The sequence below is a fragment of the Ictidomys tridecemlineatus genome, chromosome 13, assembly GCF_052094955.1.
Source record: "Ictidomys tridecemlineatus isolate mIctTri1 chromosome 13, mIctTri1.hap1, whole genome shotgun sequence".
NCBI lineage: Eukaryota > Metazoa > Chordata > Mammalia > Rodentia > Sciuridae > Ictidomys > Ictidomys tridecemlineatus.
This window is the reverse complement of record NC_135489.1, coordinates 35,531,058-35,554,465: the sequence shown is the minus strand read 5'-3', so window position 1 is coordinate 35,554,465 and position 23,408 is coordinate 35,531,058. Positions and strand designations below refer to the sequence as shown.

The following is a 23,408-nucleotide window of genomic DNA, read 5'->3' as shown; positions in this document are numbered from 1 at the left end:
AAATGCTTTATAATGTAAATGTTTATGAGAACAGTTAAAAAAAAAACCACATAATTTTGTTAGAATTTCTTCTGTGGAAAGCTGCAGCCCTGAGTCAGTGAAAAGAAGACTAGATCCTACTTATAGCCATAATTGGAGAATTTTAGTTCTATGAATAGGAAGTACCTTTGACAGCAAAATGGAGTCTTAAGCTGGAGAGCCCTTAGTTCTTCAGATTCTTCCTATTTCTGTGGAGTTTCCCTATTTCTTTATTTCCAAGTTTCAGGAATCTTAAGTTCATTAAAAGATTAAGAAGGATGAGCGAAGTACTGTTGTACACATCTGTAATCCCAGCAACTTGGGAGTCTTAAGGCAAGAGGATCACAATATTTGAGGCCAATCTCAGCAACTTAGTGAGACCCTATCTCAGGATAAAAAATAAAAAAGGCTGGTGATGTTACTCAGTGGTAAAGTGCTCCCAAGTTCAATCCCTAGTATGTAATGTAATAAAAGACTCTAATCTCTTAATAAATCTCTGCAATAACTCTTACCTATATATTCTTCTAAAAATCTCAGAATTTTTCATAAGCTTACAGTCTCCTAAACAGTTTCATAAAGCACTCTTTTGGGAAAAGTTAAATTAATGTAATGGACTGGCATTATTTATTCTGAATCCTTGTAGATTTCACAATGCAGTGTACTATAGGAAAAAAACTTAGTCCATCAGTAGAGAAACTTGTCAAACTCAGCCAATATTTCCTAATTTTCTTATCCCCCCCACAGTACAGTACATCTATTTAGGGATCATTGGTGTTGTGTGTTCCCCCAATATTCCTGTGTTTAGATAAGAAAAATTTGGAAAGCGTTACAGAAAACAGCTTCCTATTGCTTTTCTTTTTTTCCTTCAGCTTTAAACTTCATGACCCATTGTTTTAACTTCTTTTGTTATTGTCTTCAACTTATCTTACCTACTCTATCATTGTGTCTCCTAAGATGGTTTAGTCAGGTATTCTACCCTTCATTTCTGTGCCTACACTGAATATTAATTATGGGGAGTAAATTATGTGTTAATAACAATTTAGGGCTGAGGTTATGGTTTAGCAGTAGAGCTCTTACCTACCACGTTCGAGGTCCTGAGTTCGATTCTCAGCACCACATTAAAAATAAATAAATAAAATAAAGGTATTGTGTCCAACTACAATTAAAAAATAAATATTTTAAAAAATAACAATTTAAATGTTATTTTGCCAGATTTTACAGGTACAAATGAAGAATAAGATATGGTTCTAGGGCTAGGGATATAGCTCATTGGTAGAGTGCTAACCTAGCATGTACAAGGCCTTGAATTGGATCCCCAACACCTCAAAAAAAAATAATAATAAATAATAATAATACAGTTAACTTCTCAAGTGCCTTGTATCTTCTTCCTTACCCTAATTAAAGGAATAATTTGTAATCACACAAAACATAAATACTCTAATGTGTAACAACTCAGTGTGAAATGAGAGTTGTTATAAATCACCAGCCATAACAAAGAAATAATTACTATTGACAATAAAAATATAAGTTTCATATGGATAACTTTTTCCTAGAAGTTTATTCCTCTTCAATAAAATTAACCTAATTTAATTTAAGGAGCAATATATAAAAGTCAGGTATTGCTTAATAATGGGAACAGTTCTGAAAAATTTATTGCTAGGTGACTGTTATTGTGCAAACACAAAGTGTACTTACACAAACTAAGACAGCTGTGCCAACGCTAAGTGATGTAATTTTGTGGACCACTATCATATATACCGTCTATCCTTGACCAAAATAGCATTATGCAGTACATCGTGGTACAAACATCCTGCAAGTGATTTATGCTTGATTTACTTATGTGTTAATATTTTCTAAATTAAATATTTCTCAAGGAGAGATATTTTTCCACAAACAGAATGAATTCTTTTTCCATTTCCTCCTTTGATTTTCTCTTACTCTGTGAATGCCTGAAAAGCTATATAGAAGTAAGTTTGGGTAGAATATGGCTTCCTTAGAAATGTGTATGTACCGAAACTAAAGTGTTCACTCTAAAATGAACTCAAGTATGCCAGCTCTCTTTCCTTTGCCTCATGCAGGCCTTTACTTAATGTCCCAAGTTTTGTAAATCTGAGTGAAAACTGATGTGGTAAGATGTCTGCTTTGCTGGTTCACCCAAGGCTCCTAATTTCCAGACAGGGCTCCTGAATGCTACCTCAGAGTCTCTGTTCTGGGATCTGATTATCTTTTTATCTTTTTTCTTAGAAAGTGTCAAGTATCCAGGTCCTCATGTTTAATATAGGGGAACCTTAGGTATTATTTTCCTTGTATAGCTACAGACTTTGCTGTACAGATTGAGAATTATTTAGATAGCCCTTCCCATCTGTTTACCCCAGTACGAACAGAATGGGCCTTTAATTATAAAAACATGACCGTGTGACTTCTCTGATTAAGGTTTGTGTCACCTAACCCTATCTGGCATTTCCAGGCACTTCTTGAACCATTCCCTGCCACTCTGGTCCTATACTTCTGTCCTTTATTCATAATTTTCTTCTTTGAATTTGTTAAAAGAACCATTCTTTCTGACTCAGAACCTTTCACCTCTACTGTTGCTATTCTTTATTCTAGAACATGTTCTCCTTGACCTCTCCAGACCCTGTCACATCTCTCTGAACACATCTTGGAACACTTCCTATTCTTCTACAGTGCTTAACAGAGTTTCCATTATTGACTTGTATGTTTAATGTCTATGTTCTTCTATAACACTAATCCCTCCATCAGGGTTGTTTGCTCACGATTATCTCCTCAGTACCCACAGACTGTTTACATAGTGCAAATTTATTGAATGCATCTTCTACCATCCTTTAATGCTCTGTGCAGACTTTCTTTTTTTTAAATTTGTCTTATACTGTCTAATTGGAGTATGTGGTATGCATTGTCTGCGCATGGCCTCAAGAGTACTTGATTTCATAGTTAACCTCCTGAGAAGCTCTATTTATTAAAAAAGTATGAAGTAGGTGCTCCAATTATCCCTATTTGATATCTAGACTCTGTAAACTCAGGGCCTGACCTCTTAACTTCTGCATATATCACTTCTGATTGCCTCTGACAGAACTTTACTATTGTATGATCTGTAATGAAGTCCCAGAAAGAATAAATCCCTAGTTTGTGTCAGTAGTTACGGGATCATAACTTTAAAAGTTTATCTTAACTCTTAGAATTTGTATAAGATTCTTAATTGGAAATGGTTGTTGTTTTCTCATTTTACACATAAGGAAGTCAATTAGTCAGATTTATTAGCTTCTACATTTCTTGCTCTTCCTACTGCTCTTTAGAGTTCCAATTAATATTTCTCTGATGTTGCTATGAATGGTGAGATTTTCCCTTTCTCACTAATAGCTTCATACTTCCTGATGGAGAGTTGTTTATGGGTCCATTTATAGGACAATAACTATAGATATTCTAATAAACAAGATTCACTCTTATTTTTATGTGAAGTAATGGGTTTTAAAAAATCTTTATTTTAATACTTTGTAAAAGGGAAGATTAAAAACATGCATTTTAATCTCTTTACTAAAGGAATAGGAATACTGCTCAAATCTTTGAGGCAGAAAACCTATAATGCTGAAAGATGAAATCTTGAAACTTTATATCTCAGAAAGAGTGAAAACAAAAATGTGGAGGTATGGACCCCATGAATTATTAGTATAAATAGTTGAAGAAAAGATAGTAGTTTCTAACCACAGTTACTTCACTTCTCATGGCTTCATTTTTGTAAAGTGTGACTTGATATTCCTACTTTCCCGCCCGGTCTTGAGTCTATAATTCTGTATGAACTGAAAAAAAGACAACAGTGTTTTAGTCTTATTGCATGAAAACCACAAAGATGCCAAGAAAATTTGTAAAATAATGAGTTTGTTACATTATCATACACAGTCTCATGTATTTTTTATTTTGTGCGTCAACTAGAAATAGTTATGTATTTCAAAGGTGTGGGATCTGGGGATTAGATTACTTTAGTTTTTAGGAAGTATTTTACACTAAATTTTTATATATTTTTTTGGAAAAAATTGTTGGGAGACATTTTTTATGATACAATCAACTTTTCTAACCTTAGGTACAAGAATATATCTCATACCTACCACATGAGATTCTGTCAAATTCTCGAGATGGAGTATTTTAAATTGATGCTGGATCAGGTGTTTCCACAACCCTAAATTGTTCTCTTTAGCGTTTCCTTCTAGGGTTTTCTTGCTCTGGACAAAAAGGTGGGCTTTGAAGACAGGTAGAACTGGGTTTGACTCTTGCATCCAACCCCATAACAAGCTATGTCACCTTGATTGAATTTATATAACTTTCTGAGTCTTAGATTTTCATTTCTAAATATGCATAATAACATTTAACCTCACAGGGTGGTTGTGAAGATTAAGTGAGGTAAAACATATAACAAGTTAGCATTGTGCTAAATAGGCACAAAATGTTAGCTGCTAACTGCAAAATGTTGCTTTTTTCCTGAGATTTGCAGTTCCCACCTTTTTACTCATAATCTAATTAGGTATTCCTGATCTGAAGGCTTAGTTCATAAAACCATACTGATATTTGTTAGATACTATTTTTAGCTCAAATATTATGAAGTATATTAGCAGAAATGGAAATTACTTGTAATCTGAATGGTTTCTATATCCCTGATTACTTCATTATTGACTCATTTTGCTTTTACCAAACAGGAATCACATCACTCCCATTTGTCCTCCCTACCCCACCATATAGGAAGTACTTTGGATTCCTATGCTCAATATTTAAAGAACCCCTTAATTTACATCCTGATTTCTGTGAATTGCTAGAGTCCTATTAGATAGAGCTAGTCCGAGAAATCCCAGTAGTTCCATCTCAATATTTCCATTCCTACAGAAATTATCCTTTTGTCACATGGGGACTAGTTGAAGACATCTGGTCATGTTACCATCGATCGATAATTTTTCTGCCATAAAATCCTAAAAAGTGATCTGATTCAAAAGATCTTTTCTCTTTGCTTTGATAAAGCTGTGTCTTTTCTACTTTTTAGTCAGTTGTGAACTTTGCAGGCAGGACATGCTGGCCTTACAGATAATAACCTCTTATATGACCTCTCCAAGATAGTTCTCCCTTTCCTTTTTACTTCCTTTTCATCTTTAATTGCTCCTCCCTCTTAAAAGCTTTTTTTTTAGACCTACTTTTCTGTTAAGGATCTCTCTGTGGTTTTGCAGTTACAGTCTAGTATTTCTCATTTGTTTCCACCTCACTTCTTTCCTCCTAATAAAAAAAAAACTGTATAATCAGAGACTGTGGCAATCAATAAGACAGAGTGCTTCTGCCTCTGAGGAAATTTCACAATTTTCAGAACTGTAATAGCTGTGGCATATTCTCTTCTCTCTGTTGAGGTCAGGATTTAATACTCTTAAACTACTTTCTTTGAATTGATGATCCTTAAGTATGGTTAGAAAATGAAGCATTAAGCCTGACAGAGTTACTTAGAGAAGTGTTGTGACATGCCTATCCTTGGTGAAGCCAGAGCCAAGATGCTGTCAGAGCTCCACATGTAATGAGAGGCAGCTCTAGTCCATGCTGTCATGAAATGGAAAGGCTTCCTTCAGGGAAATACATTTTGAGGCATGGATCCCCACTGGGAGTGCTTAGTAAATACACATCAAAGGAATACTGCAAATCAAAATTGCTTTACATCTAGATAGTGCTAGTTCAGAAGTTTTCATGATATTGTTTTGTTAATTTTTTCAGACTTTTTGAAAAGACCTCTAGAGAGTTATGTGAAGAAACTCAAAGTGCCAGTTCATGTAATTCGAATGGAACAGCGTTCTGGATTGATCAGAGCTAGATTGAAAGGAGCTGCAGTGTCCAAAGGCCAGGTGATCACCTTCTTAGATGCTCATTGTGAGTGCACAGTGGGATGGCTGGAGCCTCTCTTAGCAAGGATCAAACATGACAGGTAATTTTTTTGGAGTCTTAAATTTGTTCTCAGTACATTTGTCCTAGAGTACATGATGAGTTGGAAGATTCTTTATTTTTAAATAAATACAAAAATAATTTCTTCTTGAATTGTTTTTAAAATGTCCTTAAAAAGCCGTGCTTGGTGCCAAATGCCTTAATCCCAGCAACTCAGGAAGCTAAGGTAGAAAGATCACAAGTTTGAAGCCAGCCCCAGCAACTTAGCAAGGCCCTAAACAACTTAGTGAGACCCTGTCTCAAAATAAAAATAAAAAGTGCTGGTGATGTGGCTCAGTGGTTAAGGGTTCCGGGTATTCAATCCTTGGTATCAAAAAAAAAAAAAAAAAAAGCCCTGAAGATTCTAAACAAAGTAAGAAGAGCATGACCTAAACTCTGGCAATAATGTGTACAAACTATTTTATTAGTGGGAATGAATAATGTGTACAAACTATTTTATTAGTGGGAATTGTTAAATATTCACCACCAAACAGGAGCAAACATCTGGACAGTGAACTCGAGGATGGTAGGATAAAAACCTTTACTGTCCCTGCTCTTTAGGGTAACACTGGGACAGGTCATCTCAGCTCTGTCTGAGATTTAGGAATGATTTGGTTGCATAAAGATAACATAACCTTTAGAAACAAGAGTTTGAACCCATAGAGAGAGAGCAGTGTGCAGTGAGACAGTATAAAAGAGAACTGGCCAAAATAACAAACACAGTTTCTTCCGTTTGGGGCTGTGTGGTGGATTAGATGTTCTGAGTAACTTTTTCAAGTGAAAAAGATAAAATATCAGATAAAATACAAAACAAAATTTTAAATGCATCATTGAGTTGACACAGAGGTTTTAAGAATTTTGCCAATCTTATAACAAAGTGAGAGCAAATGAGTTGTCCAACCATTAAAGCCAGCTTTCAATTACATGGTTTATGCTGAACTCTGGAGACACTGAGCTTTTGCCTTGATAGGTAAATAACATGAGAGGACAGGAGGCAAAGCCTAGGCCTTACTTAAGGTGAGAAGATTAATAGCAAATACCCATATAAAGCTGTGATCTGAAATCTATACCTCAGTATGAGAATGAGATATAGACTCCACCATATCAAAATAAACTTGCCTGTCTCAACCTTAGTATGGGATGGAAGAGGGGAAACAACTTTCCCATAGGGATTTGTAAAACAGAGTATAGGAAAAATGGAAACAACCAAAATCTAAGGCTAGAGTAACTTGCTTACAAAAAAACAGAAAGAACTATGAGGAAAATTATAGCCCAAACCCATTGTAAATGCTAACATAAAAATTTCACAATACCTGCAAATTGAACCCATCAAAACATACACACACACACACACACACACACACACACAGATACACACATATAACTAATTGGTTTAGTTTAAAATCCATTTCTGTAATAGTAAAACTATAATTACAAACTTATTAGAAGCCTCTGAGATCACTTCTATAAATAGAGAAAAAGAGCGTTCACTAAAACTTAACATCCATTTGTTATAAGAAAATACTTAGTAAACTATTATGGAATTAAAATTTACTAATCCAAAAAAGAAGGCTTTAAAAAAAAATAAAAACCCTTCATAAACAAACGCTATATAAAAGAAAAACTGTTGAAAGCAGCAGTATGGTGGTGCACACCTGAAACCCAGCTGTTTTGGAGATTGAGATGGGAGCATCTCAAATGCAAGCCCAGCTGGGCAACATAGTGAGTTTGTTTTTGAAAAGATAGAGAGAAAAATAAGAATGCCCTGAATTGGGCTGAGGGTGTAGCTCACTGGTAGAGCACATGTGAGTACATGGGTTTGGTCCAGAGCACCAAAAGGAAAAAAAATCCTAAATCACCTCTGTTGGTATCATTAGAAATCTTAAATTTTGCAGAACAAGGGGAAAAAAATACTCTGAATTGCAAATGATATTCTTGTCTGTGAAGGATAATCTGTATACAAAATAATAGAAATTATAAGAATTTAACAATATGGCCAAATATGAGAAAAGTAAATTGCTCTCTCTAAACCAGCAAGGAATAGTTAGAAAATATATAGTAAAAACAAAAGATACCATTTAAAAATAGTGATAGAAATCATAATCTGTATTTAGGATTATACTATCAAAAGATGCACGAAATATGAAACTACTAAAATTCACTGAAAAATAAATCAAAGTGAAACAAGGGAAGATAAGGCTTATATTCATGAATAGAAAAGTCATTATTGGGGGCTAGGGATATAGCTCAGTTGGTAGGGTGCTTGCTTCACATGCCCAAAGCCCTGGGTTCAATCTTTAGCACCCCCCCCCACGCAAAGTCATTATCATAAAAATACCAACTTTTCTCAATTGGTCTGTAAATTCAATGAGTTTTCAATTGAAACCTCAGAATATTTTTATTTTTTGAGAAATTTGACAAGCTGGTTCTAACATTTTCATGGAAATGCAAAAAAGAACAAAAATGGTTAAGATGGTCCTAGAGGGAGTAAGCATAAGGGAACTTGTTCTGCCAACTGTGAAGATTTATTTTAAAGCTATATTAATTATGACAATGACATATTGTTGTAGGAATTCATAAAAAGACTAGTGAAAGGGCAGCCTCCAGAAATCAGCCCATTTCCACATGCATACTTGATTTAGATAGAGTTTATGACAGAGCAGGTGCTGATAATTATAGCAGAGGAAAAAGGGACTATAAATAAATAGTGCTGGAACAATTGGTAATCCCTAAGGAAAATAAGGTTGGATACCTCTGCTTATCATACCCAAAATCAATTTCTTAAAGATTAAAGACTTAAATGTGAAAAGCAAAAATATACTTCTTTGAGGGTTTTTTTTTTTTCTCCTTTTTTTGGATGATGCTGGGGATTGAACCCAGGGCCTCATGCATGCAATCAATTTTATGATCTTGGGGGAGGGAAAGATTTCTTAAATAAGATCAAAGGCTGGGTAGGATATTACATACTATAAAATTTGGCTAGCAAAGACTCTTGGGCACATTCCCTTAGAAAGAGCTGTTGTCATTCAAGTGTGTTTTCAGACTTATTTTTAAAACCCCAAAATACCAGTTGAAAATCCCTTCAATTTATGATCAACTAGTTTGTATGAAGAAATACAAACCTGAAGGAAAAGTATATTAATAATTCGAAAATGCAAATTTTTAAAATACAGAGATATTATTTAATGTTATTATATAAGAAAAAGCATCCAAAATTGATAGCATTATGGGAAAGCTGCAGGAAGAAGTCTGTACATATGTATATAACATTTCTGGAAAACAAGAAGGAATAGAGCCTTTAATTTACTAACCTCACTGCTGGAAGTTTACTCTTCAGGCAACAGTTAAGTCACTTAGTATCTCATTAGCAAAAAAAAAAAAAACTGTAAAGAACACAAATGTCCAAGAGTTGTTTATTAAGAAAATACTTTGAAATGAATGACTATAGTCACTAAAAGTGTAATCTTAAAAACCTGAGGAAATAATTTGCATTTTTTACATGTGGCATATATGCAAAAGTGTAAATGAAAAAGGAACAGAAGATTATCAACCAACACATAATCATGATGTTAGCTACTGCAGGAAGTTTTTTCATCTTTATCTTTAACATTATAGAATATGTTTTTATTTTAAAAACAATTGGTGTATAATTGTTACATAACTATGGTAAGCAGCAACATTCTGAAAGATTTTTAAATTGCTTTTTATGATATTAGGAGAACAGTGGTATGTCCTATCATTGATGTGATCAGTGATGACACTTTTGAGTACATGGCAGGCTCTGATATGACTTATGGTGGATTCAACTGGAAGCTTAATTTTCGCTGGTATCCTGTTCCCCAGAGAGAAATGGACAGAAGGAAAGGTGATAGGACTCTTCCTGTCAGGTAACTAATCTGTTTTCCCTAAAGTATTATTGACAGAGGATTGTAAAGCTTTGGGAGTTGTATCAAAAAGATTATAAGTGTAATTGGAGAAACATGAAGTAATTGTGTATCTTATATGTAGTTTAAGAGCCAATTTCACATATATCAATATTTTTAAAAGGAATTTTTCCTCCAATCAGTTAATAAAATTAGAACTTTTCCATGTATTCTAAAAATCTAACATACATGAAATATGATGACATATTATTTCATTTCTCTATGACCATTTTGAAAATGTCCAATCTGCTTTAATTCATTTGTTAAAGATAATAATATTTAGCATAAATCAAAGTGACCCTTAATGAATTGTGTCAGTATATAAAAACATCACTTAAAACTGGATCCTTGCACTACAAGAGAAAACCTTTAATTCAGTCTCATACCATCTGGATGATAGTTCCTATCTGGTAAGGCTAGCAAAGCTTTTCAAACATAAAAATAACTAGAATTAACAAAGTACAAAAAAGATATCCATTAATTCATTTTTTAATTTTTATTTTGTTTCACATTTGACTATATATAGATTTTTTTTCCCAGAAAAATCTTTATGTAGTTCAGGATATGAGATCTTTGCCCTTTTTGCATCACCTAGGATTTATCCCAGTTGCATCCGCATGTTGCTTCTGTAGTATTTAAGAGTTCTTTCAGTTTCTTTAGGCTTCTACTTTCTCCTGTTCTGGAGTTCTGAGGTCTGCTTTCCCATGAATTCAAGTCCAGTTCTAGCTAAGTTGAGATTTTTCACTGTTTTTTTTTTTTTTTTTTTTTTGTCCTAAGCCAGCCTGAGTTCTTACCAGAACAAGGTATGGAATTCCCTCTCTGTAGATGTTAGTTCAATTCAACATCTAAATTAGGGGTTCTTCAACAATTTGAAGATCATGGACTTATTTGAAAGTCTGATGAAAGACATGGGTCTTCTCCAATAGGAAAAGATGCACATGGACTTAGAGAAAATTTTAGCAGGTCAGGTATCCCTATACTAAACAGTATTTCTTCATGTTGGCCTGTGTCCTTTGACTCCTAATATTTTTAGCCTTTTCTAATTCTTTTTCTCTTCTAAGATCAAAATAAGTCCAAATTTTTTTGGAAACAATTTTCCACACTAATAGGCAAGTGCTGTTATCTTAAGTAGACCATGGAATTAAATATATTTTAGGGCTATAGAAGTGACCAGTGCATCTTAAAATATAATCTTTATAATATCCTCAGACCCTAGTACTTACTTTCTCCTTGCTGAAGTCTGTGTTATCTCCATACTCATTCTTTGTGGAAATAAAATGATTAACTGATACTCATTTTAAATAAATGAAATCATTTAAATAAATGAAATCTCCCTGAAATTATTCTTTATTATGATTTCTCTGCTTAATCCACTTATGCCCGCCAACCCCAATCCCTTGCATACCTGGCGCAATGATTTGGGCTCCACTTTGGAGAAAACATACCATACTTGGTCAAGGTGATGATTTTATTAAGAATGTTTAATGGGCTGGGTACGGTGGCACACACCTATGATCGTAGTGGCTTAGGAGGCTGAGGCAGGAGGACTCGAGTTCGAAGCCATCTTCAGCAAAAGCAAGGCACTAAGCAACTCAATGAGACCCTGTCTCTAAAAAATACAAAATAGGACTGGGATGTGGTCTAGTGCCCCCGAGTTCAATCCCTGGTATCCCCCCCCAAAAAAAGAATATTTAATAGAATCATTAAGATTTAATAGAATTATTAAATTATTCTGTTAAGCATAGGAAAAGGGCCTTATCATTTTCATCCTATTTAATATTATGACTTTGGAGTATTTGCCACCTTTTTGAATCTGGCATATAACTCTAACATGAGTTCATATAGTCAACTAACTGCCTTTATAATTGCTAGGAACTGTGTAGTGTGTACACAGTCACATGGAGAGGATTATGAGGAATAGCTTCAGTTTAAGGAGTTTGAAGTGGAATCTAAGTCAGAATTGAGAACAGAGAAAGGTGCTCAAGACAGGAAACCATCCTTAAGACTTGCACAGTAAGGGATATCCAGGCAGAAACTGACAGTGGGTCCAGCAGATTGCCTAGCAGTATACAAGTCTTGTCTGACACCAAAAGCCCTTAGAAGCCTTTGAAAGTTTTTGAAGAGTGAGCATAAGCATTATTCTGTAGTTAGAAACAGTTACAAAACTATAGTATCTTTTAAAAATAAAAACTCATTGTAGTAGGAAAGATGGTGGAATGAGATGGACATCGTTACCCTCAGTACATGTACAAAGATACAAATAGTGTGACTCTACTTTGTGTACAATCAGAGAAATGAAATAACAAATTTATTCTATTATTCTATTATTTGTTATTCTAATAACAAATTATTTTTAAAAAATTCATTGTAAATTTTTAATCATTAATATTAATGATATAGTATTATGATTGAATTTCAGAACACCTACAATGGCAGGAGGCCTTTTTTCAATAGACAGAGATTACTTTCAGGAAATTGGAACATATGATGCTGGAATGGATATTTGGGGAGGAGAAAACTTAGAAATTTCCTTTAGGGTAAGTTCCTTTTGAAAAAATTAAGTCTTGTATTTAACCTCAAATATTATGCTTTGATTATTCATGTTATCTCTAAATAAAAAATAAAATTGAAGTTAATGTGAGTTTAATCTGACTCCAAAGCCTTTGGCCCATTAAAACTTTGGGAATACTATTAAGGGTTCATTATAAACTATTTAAGCAAATAATACAATTAATTATCTTAATAGTCCAATTATAAAATTTACATAAGATTCCCTAATTGTTTTTAATTTCTATCATTTTCAAGGAAACAATTCAAGCTCTAAAAAATAATATGTAGTTTATATATGTTACTTTGGTACTTAACTGCTAAAACTTAATTTCATATTCTGTGATATACTTTTTGTCTTACATGAAAATTTTTCATTTATATATAATACCTGGTCATTTTATCAGCTTTAAATTTTTCAATAAAAAATAGAGTGCAAGGGAAAAAAATAAAAAAAAACAAGGGAGAGAAATGAATTACAGTAGATGGGGTAGAGAGAGAAGATGAGAGGGGAGGGGAGGGGGAATAATAGAGAATAGGAAAGGTAGCAGAATACAACAGTCACTAGTATGGCAATATGTAAAAACGTGGATGTGTAACCAATGTGATTCTGCAATCTGTATACAAGGTAAAAATGGGAGTTCATAACCCACTTGAATCAAATGTATGAAAAATGATATGTCAAGAGCTTTGTAATACTTTGAACAACCAATAATAAAAAAAAATTCTAAAAAAAAAAATAGAGTGCAAAACTTCTAAAACTGGCTCTAAATTAATTTAACACAGTTGACCTTATATCAAAACCATTTCATGTTCACTAAAATCAACCTATTTAGATGACGTTATATATTCTTCAGTAATTAACTCACAACACATATCTCACTATAATAGAAACCATACCGAAGGGTACTGTAATCTGAACCCTTGAGCTCACTTATTTCTAGTGAATCCCTTTGCCCTCTTGTAAAAGGAGAGGGTTGGGCCCTAGATCCTCTAGGAGATCTATCTAGCTTTAACACTTTTTAGATCCTGGGTAAACTTGAAGATAGGCTGTAAATAGTTAATGAAATCAAAACCTTTCAAAATGTGATTTTAATTGCAAATAGCTATATGAGATTTTTTAATTTAGGGAGAAAATATATTTGAAAGGACACGTATTTTGCATTAAATAGTTGTCCTCATACTTGATCTTTTCCCCCTTTTTTGTTTTTATTGCTTTTACCACAAAACATTATCACTATCTCCCTGAAGAACTTATGATGGATCTGATTTCAATTCCTATGTTCTGTCTAATGTACAAATAGTGACACAGATTAGAGAAGGAAGGAAAGAAAATCTGGCTGGTTGCTACATGGTCAGTTTCATGGGTTTTTTTTTGTTGTTGTTTTTAACCAAGAATCACATTAATAAACACATTATACACAAACAAAGCAATAGTATGTCCTTGTTAACGAGGACTGGTCGTAATTCTGATATTTGAATTTATGATCCTCTTATGAATCCTGGCCTGTGTTCAGAAAAATAAGTGTTCAACATCTTCTGTCTCTTCTGTATTTAGCCTTTAATATATCTTTTCTGTGTTTTAATCTGCTATTTTCATTTGTTCAAAATTGATGATTGGAGAAACGTTTGCTCCTGAGAAGCAGTGGCTTTGTAGTCAAATAACCACTGTTTGCCTGGGATTCAATGAATTCCAGCTATAAAACTCAATAGATGTCAGCGGATTGGGGTTTTTTTTTTTTTTGTTGTTGTTGTTGTTTTTAAGAAAATTAATGTTTGATATGGCCTTCTTTACTGTTTTCAGATTTGGTAGTGTGAAGGTAGTTTGGAAGGTTTTTAACAGTAAATGAAGATTTTCCATTTAAGTTTAAATAAAAGCCAAACCTCTACTCATTTGAAAGGAAAATTGCAATGAGAAGACTAAGATTATCTTTTCCTGGATACTGAGCAATGTATTACATGGTCTTCTTTGCATTGTGTTCAGATTTGGCAGTGTGGAGGAACTTTGGAAATTGTCACTTGCTCACATGTTGGACATGTGTTTCGGAAGGCTACCCCATACACATTTCCAGGAGGCACAGGGCAAATTATCAATAAAAATAACAGACGACTTGCAGAAGTATGGATGGATGAATTCAAGAATTTCTTCTATATAATTTCGCCAGGTTAGTTTATTTTGCATTAGAAATAAAAGGCTATATACTTTTTTCCCCCATCTATGCATTCTGAAGAGAGGCAAGAGGGTAGAAATGAAGCTTTGAGCATGAACACTTGCCCTATAATGAGGTCATGGTAAGAAGTAATGAAACCACAGTATAGAATGTGCTTGGCAAAGTGCCCAGTGTATCATTGGCAATAATACTAAATTATCATGGTCACTTTTGCCAGCCCAGGTGGTGGTGGTGGTGGTGGTGGTGGTGGTGGTTGGTAGTGGTTGTCATAGTCTTCATCTTCTTCTTCCTCTTCTCCTGCCCCACCTCCTCTTTCTCCTTTTCTTCCTCTTCTCCTCCTCTCCTCTTCCTTCCTCCCTTCTTCTTTCTTCTCTTCCTCCTCCTCTTTCTTCTTCTTTTTTAACCTAACTGCAGTGTTTGACATTTATTCTGTGATGTTTCAACTATTTTCCAGGTTTGTATGACTTTCTGGATTCTTAACTTTTTTTGATCAAAAAAACAAAACAAAACAGTGTTTTAGCAGTAGGTCATGATTATTCTCTGAAAGCAGGCTCTTGAAGCCATCATACAAGATTTTGTTAAATTGTCAAATATCACAAGTCCTATGCAAAGCTCTTGAACATGGTCTCTAGGAACATTTCTCTGCTATTCAGAGTTTTGTAGGAACTATTGTTTCATTAGCTATAAATCTGCCTGACATTGTTACAATTCTGTCCTCTTTTTTCAGTTACCACAAGTCTAACAAATAGTAGTGTGTACAATTCAGTGAGTTGTATAAGAGAAACCTGACTGGAAACAAGTGTACTATTTATTATTTAGCAAAATAGATTTTGATTTTTTTTTTGTTTTTCCAGAAGATATATTAAAGTTTGATTCCCATATAGCTGGTATTTGCATATATTGTTAGTATGTATTTTATTCTCACATAAATGTAGTTTTCTTTTGAAAGATTAAAATACATTTAATGTCTTTTCCTTGTTTTATATGTTAGAGATGGATTCATGGTATGTAACTATGTAATCATGTCATCTAAATAATACTATTTTTCTATTCAACTGTCTTATTAGAATCAACATATAAATGGATTTGTATTACTTGATAGGACACTAATAATTCAGCATTAATTATTTCTTTCAACAGGTGTTACAAAGGTAGATTATGGGGATATATCATCAAGACTTGGTCTAAGACACAAACTACAATGCAAACCTTTTTCTTGGTACCTAGAGAATATTTACCCTGATTCTCAAATTCCACGTCACTATTTTTCATTGGGAGAGGTAAAAACATGTATTCTTTGTGTTTATTATATTCTTAGTTTCTCATTTAAAAAACATAGAGATTAAATTTTTAATTTCTAAAATACTTCATAGTACCTTCAGATTAAAATTAAGTAATCTCAAGTGTGGAAAAGTTCTTATTTACACAGTGTCTGCCTCATGAGTTGAAATATTATTTTATCATGTTATATTTTATTAAAATAAGGATGGTCTATCTTGTTACAATATAAATATCTTCAATAAACTTATTTTTTAACAAACTAACCCATTTACTTGATCACATACTCATAAAGCTTATATACTAGTTTTAGTCCCAAATCAAAGCTTAAGAAATTTTAAAGTCAAGATAAATTGTAAAGACTGACAGAGAAGTTTGAAAGATCATTCATAACATTGTATTGGCAAATTTTATCCTTTGGGAGTTGTAAGTCTTGGTTTGGGCAGGGAAGTTGGAAAGAATGTCGATAAACATGTTTGTTTCTGGTGATGCTTTTAGTTATTCTCTTAGAATTCAGCAGCAAATGTTCTTGAAATCTGAAGTAGTCTCTGCTTATTAATGCTTCTAATTAGTTAAAACAAATTAGTTAAGCCTTGGAGGTTAGCTTTTTATCCCAGAGAATTCCTATACTGTAAGGCTCTCTTATAAGAGAGACTTACTTACATTCTTACTACTGCCGTCTTCCTCGAATGTCAGTGGCCATCCATTCTGTGTTCCATCTAGACCTTGGCTTTGTCTAGGGATCCAAATAGGTTCTTCCTCTAGCCCAGAATTCTGATTGTTATTGTTATTAATCCAAAATGTTGACTCTGGAGGTCAGTCTTCCAGAAGCCTAAGTTCAAACTTTTTTCTTAGAAGTGGACACAACTGTCTTCATCTGTAGCCCTTTTAAATCCCTGTTCCTTCCTCCATTCCCAAGAAACAAGAACCATTTTCTTTTTTGTTAATTTTCTTTTTATTCTCTGTTGTTGACTTCTTAGTTGTAATGCTTGTGTTTTTGTTTTCATAGTTGCTGTAGAGATTTCAGTATTCATCTCTGAAGTATCACAGTCTACCTTAAGTTAGTGCTTTCAACAGCTTGCAGTTTAACTGATGTTTTGCTTCTAGTTTTTAATGCAGAGGTGTTGGATTACTATGTCCTACCAAGAAGCAGTGCCTTTCCTTCTCTTCTTTATTATAGTAGAACACTCCAAGTTTTGGGACTATAAAGATTTGAGATAACCTTTATTAATAATCTTGCAGTTTCTTCTTTATCATTGTTAAAGAAGTTGAAGATTCATGTTATCACTGCTCAAGTCAGTGATTTTTAACACAGCCCAATACTGGATTGTAAATCAATTCAGCTACTTTTGACCACCATTTTTTTTAATAGCCTGGGGAAAAAAAGTACAAATTCATATTGCTTACAGTAGAGTTTTTACTGAATCATAATGAGAAAATATATTTCTCAATATCAGTTGCAATCAAAAAAGTTTGAAAGCCTCTGTCTTTTAAAGGATACATCACAATTCTTTTTTGACTAGTCTTATATTATAGAATATACTCACTATCAGATGTTTTCTATCTGTTAGCCTCTTCTTTTATTGTCCACTGTTACAGTAGATACACTTTCTTTTCTGCATTCTGTCCCTTTTACCCAGAGAACACAGGCCTCCTACTTTGCATAAAACAGCCATTATTTCTTTTTCTACCCCTGCACAGACTCCTTTGCTTGGAATTGGCTCATTTTTTCTGGGATAGTCTTAGCTCTTAAAAGACTTACTTGTACATAGGCCCTTTGTGAAAAGATGTAGCCATCCTTGTTTTGACTCCATAGTTATTTGACTTACAGAAAAATTGTAGAGAGGGAAAAAGAAGAGTTATTCCAGTACCATAGGCATGTATTTGGTAGTCTCTGACAGGGATCAGCACACCATGGCCTGCAGGCTAAGTCCACCCTGTTGCCTGTTTTTGTAAATGAATATGTATAGGAACATGGCCATGTCCCTGAATTTACTTACTGCATTTAGTTAACTTTTGCACTACAGCAGTAGAGTTGAATAATTGCTATAGAGACCATATGACCCAGAAGACTAAAATATTTACTTTCTTAAATATTTAAGAAAATATTTACTGGGCCCCTGAATATGCAGTCAGGAGCAATCACTGACAACCTTCCTTATCCTCATCTATTGTTACAGCTTGTGTTTGACCACTTGGAGCTTTTATTGAGGTATTTTCTTCAAATGATAAAATTAAACTTCTTTGCTTCCTTCCCCCTTTTTAATCCCATAAGTGTTAATAATACTGTTTTGCTCCCACCTCTCCCCAAAAGTCAAATCCATTGGGTTAATGTGCCTGAAGATATGTGTATAGTGTATAAATAATCTTGCCTTTTCTGCTATTCTTTTCCTATAGCAATGTGTTTTGTTAACAGGCTGAACCATCTGCAATTCATTGCAGGTCTTTATGAGCTTTTGATTATAAAAATGGCTTTTATAGAAAGAACAAGAAGCAAAATTAGGTGAAAATCCAACCTTTTATGATAGAAATTGATAGGACAAAATTTCCTTTTGAAAAGCATAGTAGCAAAAGATGACATGTGTGACCAGGGCCACAGCCAGGCCCTATTCTAACAGTTAATCTTTCTAACACTCAGGAAGTAATCCCCTCCCTACTCTATAGGAAGTTGTCTCTTCTTCAGTTCATTCATTCAGAAATATTTATTTCAGTACCTATTATGTAATAGATACTATTTAAGTACTAAGGACATAGTAATGAATAAAGATCCTGCCCTTGTTGATATTACAGTCATGGGGGAAACAAGTTATGAAAAAATATACAGTATATCAGATGATAGCAGAGCCGAAAGAATAGAGAACAACTGGTAACCGTGGACAATGGTGCTGTTTTTTGTAGGGTAGTTGAGACAACCTTCTTATAAGGTAATTTACTGAGCAGAGATCTTAAAGAAGTGAGTGAGCAAGTCATATAAATTTGTGGGGAGGGGATATTCTGAGCACCAATAACACCAAGAACAAACATTCCTAAGATGTGCATGCACTTGGCATATTCAGCAGGGAGGGAGTTGTCTAGAACAGAGTGAACAAGTAGAGGAATAGTAGAAGATAAGGTCAACAACATAATGAGGGTTAGGTCATACAGAGCATATAGTAGTGAGGACTTTGGATTTTATTTTGGTGGGAAGACAAGCAATATGAGCAAACTCCTTTGAAAAAAAGATCAGATTGCTCTATATGGAGCATAAATATGTGGGAGCAAGAGTCGAACAATGTATTAGTGGAAGGAAAAGAATAGTCGAGGATTATATTAAGGTTTTGACATGAAATACCGGTACTGGTAGAGTTGGCATTACTGAGATGAAAATGTCTGTAGAAAGAGGAGCCTCTGAATGGATTCAGCAGAGCAGTTTGGAGCACATTAAATTTGAGATCCAAGGGAAGATGTTGATTAGGTAGTAACATTTAAAAATCTGTAATTTGGGGAAGAGGTTGGCACTGGAGATCTAAATGTAAGGGTTGTCAGCATATATATGATTTTTATTCACAAAACTACATGAGGTTACCTTGGGAAGGAGCAAATACATGTGGAGAGAGAAGACTGAGGACAAAGCCAAGGGAATGTCACAGTTGAGAAACCATGAAGATAAGAAAGAATCACAAAAAAAATTTCGAGAACTAGACAGTGCAATAGAGGGAGAACTGAGAAAATGGTGTCTCAGGGACTATGTAAAGTATTTGCCTCAAGAAAGAAGAAATAATCAATTGTTTTGAATACTACAAAGAAAACAAGCAAAATGAGTACTGAGATCTGATTTGGCCAAGGATATGCTGTAAGTAGTGTCAAGAGTTTCCATGGAGATTGTCAGGAGAGAATGGGAGAACTGTAGATCATGAATGTTTAACAGTCTTGCAAGGAATTTTATTGTAAAGAAGAGCAGAAAAATGGGTGTTAGCTAGAAGAGGATATGTAGTTAAGGAAAAAGTTTTTTTAATTTTTATTTATTTATTTATTTATTTTAGATAAAACTGGGCCATATGAGTTAGGTACAAAAGAGAAAATTGAAACATACAAAAGAAGGACCATTAGTCTGACTTGTGTCAAAAAAAATGACAGTAGCACGTGTGGGAAAGGTGTGGAAAAATCTGAACCTTGTGCACTTTTGGTGGTAGTGTAAAATGCTACAGCTGATCTGGAAAATGCTATGGAGGTTTCTCAAAAAATAAAAAATAGAGGGCTAGGAATGTGGCTCAGTGGTAGAGCTCTTAACTTTAATATGTGTGAGACCCTGGGTTTGGTTCCTAGCACTTCAGAAAAAAAATAAAAATAAATTTAAAAATACAGTTAACTCTGGCTGTAGTGGTGCACATCGTAATCCCAATGGCTGGAGAGGCTGAGACAGGAAGATAATGAGTTCAAGGTCAACTTCAACTTAGCAAGGCCCTAATCAACTTAGTGAGACCTTGTCTAAGAAAACAAAAAGAATTGGTGGTATAGCTCAGTGAAAAAGCACTCCTGAATTTGATCCCCAGTGCCAAAATATTTCAAAAATATATACAGCTACCATATGATACAGCAGTCCCATCTCTGACTATACTATATATCCAAAGTAGGGTCTCAGAGAGGTATTTGTGTATCCATGTTCATAGGAGCACCATTCATAGCTAAGAGGTGGGAGCAGCCCAGATGTTCATCAATAGATGAATGAATAAACAAAATGTGGTAGCTGCATATAACAGAATATTATTCAGCCTTTAAAAAGGAAGGAAATTCTGACATGTACTACAACATAGATGAACCTTAAAGATATTATGCTTAAGTGAAATAAACCAGTGACAAAAAACAATAAATAACATAATTCTGCTTACGTGGGTGAGGTACCTAGAGTAGCCAAATTCATAGAAACAGAAAGTATGACGCTGGCTACTATGGGCTGAAGGGATGTGGAAAAGAAGATGTGTAATGGGTATAAAGTTTTAGATTTGCAAGAAGGAGACGTGAACAGAGATCTGTTTCACAACAATGTAAATATACTTAACACTGCTGAACAGTGTACTTGAAACTGGCTAAGATGGTAACTTTTGTGTGTGTGTGTGTGTGTGTGTGTGTGTGTGTGTGTGTGTGTGTTTTAAACCAGGAAGAGCCAATAGTCAAAGGTGTTAGGTATTTAAGTAGTTGGAAGATTATTGTACAAGAGGAGGTTATTAATTAAGGATGTGGGAAGAAGGCATTTCATCCCTTGGACTAGAAAGGAAAGTAGACAGGACAGGGACAAGTGCAGATCAGATATAGGTTTAGAGGTGGAAGTGTGAAGTTCTCTTCTAATGACTTGCTTCTTTGGTTAGATAAAAGCTTACTGGCTGAGAGTGACAGTAGGTGATGGTGATGTAGATACTTGAGTAAAGAAGGAAAAATGTGGACCAGAAATGTAGGATATGGGAAAAGAAGTAGAAAACAGAAGTGGAGCCAAATGATTAGTGAAACCATTTGGCTTAGTAGTGTTTTCTCTAGAGCTAGAGCAGGCACTGCCTCCCATGTTTATCCTTAGTAGTTATTGAGTCTACTACAGGGTTGACTTGAGCTGCCTCTGAACTTTGTTGTGACTTAAGGAATTCATCCTCAAACAAGGGAGCAGTTTTGTTGAGTTTCTTGAGCTTCTGATGATTCTCACTGAGGTCTCATTAAAAAGTCTTGTTTTCTCTGCCACAGCCCCCTCCAGTCAATAAAGACCCAAGGTGGCTGATGTGCCATGAAGGATTTACAGCAGTCACTCCTGCAACTTGCCTTTAGAATGGGAAATGAGGAGTTAGGTTTTTTCCTTTGAACTGATCTAGTTTTGGAGAGTGCTGAAGCACTATTGGCTGGTCTGAAGTATAGGCGTATTTCAGAAACACTAGTCTAACTTTAATAATAAGAGACCAGCCAAGGCAAGCTGGTCTCTTAGCTACCACTTGCCAGCTGTCTTCCTTGGTAAAGTCACAGATATTACCATATATGGCCTTATTGTTATTGGGTCATTAACTTGGCCTAATAGGCCTTTAATACCAGTTATATACTCTAGTTTAAAGATCTGATTTCTGGGACAGTGTTGTTATCAAGCACCCATCAAAGTGCAGATAAGGATATTAAGATTATGATCAAACCTTTGCCCTTGTGAGCCTTCCTTTGCCAGTGACTGGAATTTGTTTTTCTTTTGTCATGCTTCAAGGGCTCAGGAAAATCTGAAATCAGAATTTTAGAGCAGAGGGAGAAATCGGGAAATATAAAATATGACTATGGTAATCGAATTTAAAATGTCTGCAACCAGGTCTGACTTCCTTAGCTTCTGTAGGACTTGGAGTCAAATAAACATGCTTCTTCATGGTATCTAATAGTTGTTAATCTAGGAAATGAATATTCTTTTTTTAAGCTTACTTTTATTGGTGCATTATAATTATACATAATAATAGGATTCATTATACCATTTTCACACATACATATATTTATACATGTATTTGATCAGTCTCATTCTCTAGTACCTTTCTTTTCCCCCTCCTTCTCACACTCCCCTCCCCAATATACTCTACTGCTCTCTTATGCTGATCTCCCTTCCATCATCATCATCATCATTATTTGTACATTATAATCATACGTATAACCAAGACTCATTGTAATATGTTCATACATAGCATGATTTACTAGGTTTCACCATACTCTCCCTAAATCCGGGTGTTGAACATTCTAACCGGCCACAAAAAGCAAATAATCCAGACCTTTACAGGTTTAGTCAGTCTTAGGACTGAGTAGTTGCCTTTTCAGGCAAACATGTAATTCTAACATTTACTAAGCATATACTTTATGTTAAGCACCAGGATAAATGCTTTGTTAATATTCATTTATTCTCACCTAAACACTATGTGATAGATGCTATTATCCCCAGTTCACAGATAAGCAAATTGAGACACAAATAAAAGATTTAAACGCATAGCTAAGGTCACAATCACAAAATGGAAAACAGGAGTTGAATGTAGATTGTCTGACTTGAAAGCCTATACTCTTTTTTTTTTAATATTCATTTAGTTGTAGTTGAACACAATACCTTTATTTTATTTATTTATTTTTATGTGGTGCTCAGTGTCTTGCACGTGCTAGGCGAATGCTTTACCACTGAACCACAACCCTAGCCCCAAGAGAGCCTATACTCTTAACCATTAACACCATATTCTTTCTCTGATCCAACTAGAATTTTACTTGTGGATAAGAGTGAATGAGTGAATCCAGATTCCACAATACTAGGTTCCAAACATGCTTTGACAACATTTTTATGTTTTCCACCCTAATGGAGGTACCAAGAGTCTGAAGGAGACTGTAGCGGAGACTAAGAGACAAAAGGTCTGACTTCTTGCCTGGCTTCCTAGGAATGAGTACATTCACAATTATTTCAACTCTTAAAGTAAAAAATAATGTATTAGTGTAACCATGTTTGTATACACTTGTTGGTGCTTTAGAAGTACAGTTAAAGAGTTACTGGATC

The 23,408-nt window shown here is 34.4% G+C and overlaps 1 protein-coding gene across 3 annotated transcripts in view; it reads left to right on the top strand.

Annotated features, from left to right (window-relative positions):
- Positions 1 to 23,408, top strand: part of Galnt1 (polypeptide N-acetylgalactosaminyltransferase 1) — a 122,899-nt gene that overhangs the window by 85,258 nt on the left and 14,233 nt on the right. For all 3 annotated transcript variants that reach the window (XM_078030182.1, XM_078030181.1, XM_078030183.1), the window contains exons 6-10: positions 5,773 to 5,980; positions 9,693 to 9,863; positions 12,319 to 12,436; positions 14,431 to 14,611; positions 15,758 to 15,897. In XM_078030182.1, the coding sequence (XP_077886308.1) occupies positions 5,773 to 5,980; positions 9,693 to 9,863; positions 12,319 to 12,436; positions 14,431 to 14,611; positions 15,758 to 15,897 (818 nt within the window). The remainder of the gene's footprint in view (positions 1 to 5,772; positions 5,981 to 9,692; positions 9,864 to 12,318; positions 12,437 to 14,430; positions 14,612 to 15,757; positions 15,898 to 23,408) is intronic.